Below are 7857 nucleotides of genomic sequence, written 5' to 3' on the forward strand. Positions count from 1 at the left end.
CATACTAGGGATATATACATCTCTATTAAATATACATTATAGAACATACATGTAGACCATTTGAATTTACCTCATATAAATGCATTTAGATACACAGGCAATAACATATTCCATATACCAATGTATTATCTAGCCTTTCAATGTTAATTTCACATCACCCTCCTCATACTGCAAGTAACATGGTGGAGACTTCACCATTTCAAGTCCCATAAACCGTTACTCACCTTATATGTACACATAATTACAAATGTCTGACTTCCGATCATTGTTCCTGATGGCACTCTTATGCTCACTAATTCTGCTTTTTAATTCTCAGTTGGTTTTCCCTGTGTAACAAAGTCCACCAGACATTTTTAGCATATAAATCACATGTTTGGTGTTACATGTAATTGGACCCATTACCTTACCCTGTACGGGGCGGTAGAAGACATCTGACTTCATCATCGCAACTCGCACTCATTGTTACACCTGACATTTCCATTAGGTGGAGCAGACAGGAAATGTGTCGGGGGGGATCTTGACCCGAGTCTGTCTTCGCCAGAACTGTCCCTCACATGGCTAGGGACGGGTACCGAATCCGGTACTTTTAAGGGTATCGACCGAATCACGTCGGTACTACCGAGTACCGATTCACGTGAGATCCACCGGTGTCACATTTAGAAAAAAATTTAATAAAAATCAGATCAAATCAACGTTTCGTTTACCACCAAACCTATGAAGTGTGCCACACGTTCACATCAACGTTCACGCGCACAATACACACTTACCTAGGATTTAAAGCAGTCGGGGCAATGGCAAGCCGAAAACGGTCGCAAGTGTGGTTACACTTTACAAAGCTAGATGCAGACAACGCTTGCTGCAATATTATATATATATATATTTAAAAAAAAATCTAAATAAATAATAATGATAATAAATCATTTGAAGTTTGGACAAATTGTTTTACAACTGAGGTAGGTAGATAAAATCTTTAGACACTAAAGTACAGAAAAAAGTTACCGTTGTGTACCGCTATCGATTCACAGGTACCGGTACTGGTATCGGTTCAAAGGTGAACGGTACCCAACTCTACTCACATGATACACAAGTGACCTGGCAGGGATGTTTTGTGGGATGCATGCAGAGGTGGCACCGTGGGTCCGCGTGGTCTCGTGCATCTTTCAAACCTTTTGAAATGGGACTCTTCTTCTGGTTTAGCATGTCTTTTTTGCTTTCTCCAAACATTCATCCAAGACCCCTTTATTCAAACCCCTATCCATAATATGTTGGTAGTGCACATCTACAGCATGTATATCTAAACCCTCGCTACAGATCCATATATTTGCTTTTTAATGATGATACATGACACGAGGAATAATGCAATAGATTTTAATAATGCAATCGTTTCTTTCTACCAAAACATCTAGGAAAGGACTTTTAGTACCATGAAGTGATAATGTGAACTTAATAGAATGTATTCTTTACATTATCTTTACATTATTTGTAACAAATATCTATCTGTCTCTATCTATCTTTACAGTATATATCGTGGACAACGGTCTAGTAAAAACTCATATCTTTGCATGGACCCATGACGGTATACCTTCATATTTTGCATACCTGCCAGCCCTACCTTAAACATTATGCTGATAGAAGTAGCCAGTCACACTTTACCAGCAGTTAAACTGAGAGGAATAAATGACAGACCTATGGAAGAGAACGAGAGAAGGAGAATAATTGTTACATTTTGATACATTCTATTGAACTCACATTTCTGTATTGAGATTGTTTACGTGTCCTTTCTGTGTGGTTAATGACTCTGTAATGGTGGGGGGATTATTTACATCTAAACCCTGGTTTATTTAACTATGGGTCGGGACACAACATGTGTCACAGGCCTTCTTGTGGTGGGTCTCCACATGGCAACAGTACTATGTTCATGATATGTTTCAATGAGCCTGGGTCCCCACATGTCAACAGTATAACATGTTCATTATATGTTTCAAAGAGCCTGCGTCCCCACATGGCAACAGTACTAATATGTTCCCCACATGGCATCTTTACTTATATATCTATATGTTTCAAAGAGTCTGGGTTCCACAATGACAAAGTAATAATCACATGTCTGCCCCTAACTTAAAAAGTAGACCTACGCTATACAGCCTAGTAGTTAATCACTCATGACTTTTATATTTGTCTTCTTCTTCTCTCTCTCTCTCCTTTCTCTCCCCACTCTCTCTCTCTCCCCCTGAACCGAATCAGCAGTAGCACATATAAAGTGAAATTATTTTCAATCCAAGTGGTGTGAGTCACATCAGACCTCTGTTTGGTTTACCTTATGAATGCTTTGTGTGTGTGTGTGTGTGTGTGTGTGTGTGTGTGTGTGTGTGTGTGTGTGTGTGTGTGTGTGTGTGTGTGTGTGTGTGTGTGTGTGTGTGTGTGTGTGTGTGTGTGTGTGTGTGTGTGTGTGTGTGTGTGTGTGTGTGTGTGTGTGTGTGTGTGTGTGTGTGTGTGTGTGTGTGTGTGTGTGTGTGTGTTTATGTGTGTTCATGTGTGCTGAAAGACATCTGCAAAGTAAGTCAATGTGAATGGGTTTTCCTTGTGGGTGTGGCTGCTGTGTGGTGTGAGTGTAACTGTGTGTATGTATGTGTGTGTGGTGTGGTGTGGTGTGAGTGTAACTGTGTGTATGTACTGTATGTGTGTGTGGTGTGGTGTGGTGTGAGTGTTACTGTGTGTGTTTGAGTCCAGGGTTTACATCATTCGTTGTGGTCAGTTACCCGACATAGCCTCTCTCTATTAAGGCTGTGTGAGAGTGGGTGGGTGTGTGTGTGTGTGTGTGTGTGTGTGTGTGTGTGTGTGTGTGTGTGTGTGTGTGTGTGTGTGTGCGTGCGTGCGTGCGTGCGTGCGTGCGTGCGTGCGTGCGTGCGTGGTGCGTGCGTGCGTGCATGCGTGCGTGCGTGTGTGAGAGAGAGTGTGAGACTGCTTGCAGCTGAAGGATTCTGCAAGAGAGACCTTTGGCCCATTGTCCCAAGTGTCTTGCTGCTGACAGCTGATAAGTGTGTGTGTGTGTGTGTGTGTGTGTGTGTGTGTGTAATGTGTATGTGTGAGGGAGTTTGAGTGTTTTTGCACATGTGTGTGAGTGATTGTGTTGTGAGCCTGCGTGGTAACAAGGGACACAGGGAGTGTGTGTGTCTGTGTCAGTGTGTGGTTGCGTGCGTGCATGTGTGTGTGTGTGTGTGTGCCAGTGCCCAAATACATTAGTGTTTGTGTAGTAATGTACCTCTGTGGTTTCTGAATGTTCTGTTAAAAAGTCACACAGTTATGAATGTCCAAGCTACTGAACTCTGATTTATGCCATATGTGATTTATGTATGTTTGCCCTCCTCCTAATCCTCCTCCTCCTCCCCCTCCCTCCTCCAGTTGACATCCGGGAGATCCGGGAGCTGCGGTTGGGAAAGGGCTCTCGGGATTTTGAGCGCTACCCAGAGGAGGCGCGCAAGCTGGACTCCGCCCACTGCTTCATAATGCTGTACGGCCTGGAGTTCCGCCTGAAGACTCTCAGTGTGGCCGGTCAGTGTGTGTGTGTGTGTGTGTGTGTGTGTGTGTGTGTGTGTGTGTGTGTGTGTGTGTGTGTGTGTACTTGTATTGCTATACTACAGGGGACACTGACCTGTTTACACACTCACGCAATGGGTACCAAAAACATTATGGGGACAAATTTGGGTGTCCCCATAACATAAATTAGGTTATGGTTATGGTGGTTATGGTGGTTATGATTATGTTATGGTTAGGGTTAGGTTATGGTTATGATTATGTTATGGTTAGGGTTAGGTTATGGTTATGATTAGGTTATGGTTATGGTTATGATTAGGTTATGGTTATGGTTAGGGTTAGGCTATAATTAGGTTAGGGTTAGGTTATGGTTAGGTTATGGTTAGGGATAAGGTTAGGGTTAGTTACAGAATGCATGTAAGTCTGTAATGTCCCCATATTTCACATAAACAAACATGTGTGACGTGTGTGTGTGCCCTTGTGAAAAAGTATCATGGTAGTTGGATGGTAATTATACCAAATTAGATACATTTAAGTATAATCCAATTCAAACCATGGTATTTATGTAATATTTTAGTCAATAAAATTGCAAGTTAATCATCGAAAATGAAACTGTGTTGAGTCGACATGGTAACCGACAGCTGCTTCTAGTTGCATGTGGATGTGCTAGCTTGCAGTTAGCGGTATTAATGAAGGAATGCTGACAAACTTAACAACACGATGAATATGAAAATAATACACAACTGTAAATAAATAGATGTAGCTGAACACGTACTGCTCTACATGCACAAGATGTATTTAGATTTCACAAAACATTTCGGCCTCTATTCACACATGGATCTTTTTTTAAAGCATTTTCTCTGTGTTTTGGCCTCACACCCACATGAAGACGGAATTTTAGCTTTTGGAAAACGCCTCCCAGGGTGGAGATTTTAGTTTTCTGTGTCTTTGTGTGGACAGGTGACACTGAACTTTTGGAAAACAGTGGCATCATGACCTCAACCTACATGCAGCTGTTGTTGTTTTATATGTATTGAGCAAACGCCTTGAGCCTACGAGTGATGGACGGGTTTAATTACATGTTTACAACCTTTACAACATAGCTTTTTCATTATGCCACTGTGTGGAGGTGTAAAAATGTATTCACTGATCGTATTATTCAATAATAAGCTCAATACACAGGCTCCTGCACGGAATACACGGACTGCATGGAATACATGGACTACAACGTATGACGTATATCATGCCAGTTAGGGCACCTTGTGTATTACTGTTTACTTTTACTCTTATTACTCGTAAAATAGTATATATTCAGATTCCAACTTTGTATTGCTTATATTTATTGTAACATATAATATAACCCTCATCTGCACCTTTGTTTACACTGTTTACTTTTCTCATATCTTTATATTCAGATCAAATTTTATTGCCTATATTTATGTCTTTCTTCTATTACCCTGCCCATACCTGTACCTCCCCTCCCCCCTCCCCATGCTGCTATGATGCCCAAAGTTCCCCAAGGGAATCAATAAAGGAATATCTTATCTTATCTTATCTCCTAATGTTTTTCTGTGGTGTTTGACAATAAAGTTTTATGACATGTTATTGTGACCTACTGGCCTGGCATGATTACGTGAGCATTTAAAAAAAAAAAATCTTGTGTGGACAGAGAGATATTCTGATACCGTTGCCATGGACAACGGAGGGAAAAAAAGAAACTGCGTTTTCAGAAATAATTATATACTGTACGTGTGGACAGGTCCTAAGATTTTTGATCATTTTAAATGGTACCGTGTAGACCTAACCACGTACATTTACACAGAATAAACACATTACACAGTCCTCCATTGCTGGCCCGTTGGAATGACTCAACCAACTAGCCTCGGGGGGCATTTGGTTATGGTTGTTTATATGGTTGTTGGACTCCCCCCAAGACACTCATGTTAATTAAGTTAAAGGTGCTATAGATAAAACTGTATGTAGAGTAATCATTTAAAAATAATAATACATCCACAGGGCTTTTAGAAAGGTGCAGAATAAAAGTATTTATCATTTTTAAAATGTTGGCGGATCCAAAATTAATGTTGTTGTTTACATGTTGGTGCATGTATCCCCTCCCTACTTCCCATTTCCCCACATGGAATGCACCTGACATGCTGATACTCTAGTGCGACATCTAGTGGCTGAATGTCATCTATAGCACCTTTAACACATTCAGTGCCACGCTAGAGTGCCAATAAGGAAGTCAATGGGAGGTTGGGGAAATTTGCCAAGGCTTTAACTATATCTTAAATTATGGCTATGGGTCTAAAACACCCCTCGCTTATCAATGACTTGCTTGCAGTCAACATGTACGAAACGGATTGTTTTTTAATTGGTACATTTCCGTTTTATACCGTTTTGAATACGAGTATAGTTTTGGAGAGTTCTAGTAATTCCAGAGAAATTCCACGATAATAGCTCTTTAGTGGAATACACAAAACACTAGGGCTGACCTTCGAAGCTTTTAATTCGAAGCTTAAAAAAAAAAAAAAGAAAAACATTATATATTTATTTTTATAATTTTTTTTATCTTATGTTGTGGGACTTGTACAGCACTTTGGTGAACTTTGTTGTTTTTAAATGTGCTCTATAAATAAAGTGGATTGGATTAATTAATTAAGTAGCCCCTTTTGTGACTATGACGCAGCCAACAAGGTTTCACTCGGCTGCCCTGCCTGGGTGCAGTGGGGCTGCTCTCACAGCCAACGACATGACATTACATAATTATGTTGCAACCTTCGTCTATCAAGCAAACAATTATATAAATATTTATATGTAGTTGATAGAGACAAAGGCAGAATTCGACTTAATTAAGCACGTTTTATTAAGACATATTTTTATATGGGTCGGGACACTTTAAAAAAGCAGCACAATGAACACAAATCTGGCCGACATAGTCTTAAATAACAAACGGCATTGCTTCGCTTCTTCGTCGACATGTCTGCTGCACATGTCCTTGTTGTTTTCAACACAGATAATCTCCGCGTGCTTGTTGTAGAGAGGTGGAGTCGAGGCGCCGCTTACTTTAGTTTAATTGGAATGGAGGCGGGAAGGTGCCGCTTACTTTCGTTTCATTGGAATGGAGGCACAAGATTTTGGAGGAAAAAAAATATATATAAATCAAATACATTTTATTTTTTTATGTTCGAAGCTTGTGCCATCGAACGAAGCTTCGAAGCTTCGAAGCTTCGAAGTATTTAAGACAGCCCTACAAAACACATTTTTCGGCTGATTTATGAATTGTTTTCAAATAAACGCTAGATTATTGATAGTATATGTGTACTTATGCACGCTAGAGAAGCGGGCTGAAAAATCTATTATCCATGACCTGGTCAGCGCTAACGTCATACACACACACACAGACACGCTGCGATGGTTGAGAAAAAAACTTTTGATTAATCCAATACTGGTAAAATAGAGTCCTTACCTCACATCAGATGTTCTGCAAAAAGATTAATCCAATTCCTGATCGCCATTCCAAGTATTGATCGTGTTTATTGATCCAACGTTATTGTCCAAAACACATAATCGAAAGCTGCTCCCAGCCTCCCCAGTGAATGTGGTAACAGATACTGCTTGCCAGCGAAGGGAAAACCCCGGACCGGACTTTTTTTCTGATGCACATGCCCACCCAATCCAATCCAATGATGTGCAATACCATCCGGGAGACGATAGGCGGCGGTATTTGCCCTTTTCGAGCTCAGACCCATTCCCAATGATAACGTCAGGCTGGATGGATGAAAAATGAATGGATATTGCTAATAAAAGAAATAACGATTGGCACTCAACGCATGGCGAGTTAACACGACTAATCTCGTCGTTGACACTCAATGTGTTAATAAAAACCTTTTATTTCTGTTTGGGACAGGTTGAAATGGTTAGTGCATTTTTAAGTCTAATGAAGGTGGTAATACTTTGGAATATTTTGTAATGTCTAAATAAATACATTTGTGCATCTGGAAGTTTGAATGTGCAACCACACCTCTATTAAAACAATTAGCCTCTAAGCCATTTTTCTAGTGTGCTAAAGTGCTAAAACAGAAACCTTTTCCACACATTGTCCCTAGTGGAAACAAATAAGACTACAATTAAAATACTCTTAAGTATCCCTTTATGCATCTCAAGTTAAAGGGATAGTTTGATTCTTTGGACATTAAGTTGTATGAAATACTTACCAGTAGTGTAGTTGATCAGTTTACATACCGAGTCCTGTGGTCGTTCTGGAGGGTTTCCGGAAAACAAACTGGCTCTTGAAACCAAAACATTTTAATCCACAACATGCAG

At 40.3% G+C, this 7857-nt stretch overlaps 1 protein-coding gene across 1 annotated transcript in view; it reads left to right on the plus strand.

The window, feature by feature from the left end:
• Positions 1 to 7857, plus strand: part of LOC311223958 (1-phosphatidylinositol 4,5-bisphosphate phosphodiesterase gamma-1-like) — a 135669-nt gene that overhangs the window by 39325 nt on the left and 88487 nt on the right. Inside the window, 1 exon segment of the mRNA XM_084308734.1 lies at positions 3400 to 3565. Within this exon segment, the coding sequence (XP_084164860.1) occupies positions 3400 to 3565 (166 nt within the window).

The sequence above is a fragment of the Notolepis coatsorum genome, assembly GCF_963971535.1.
Source record: "Notolepis coatsorum genome assembly, chromosome: 2".
Taxonomy (NCBI): domain Eukaryota; kingdom Metazoa; phylum Chordata; class Actinopteri; order Aulopiformes; family Paralepididae; genus Notolepis; species Notolepis coatsorum.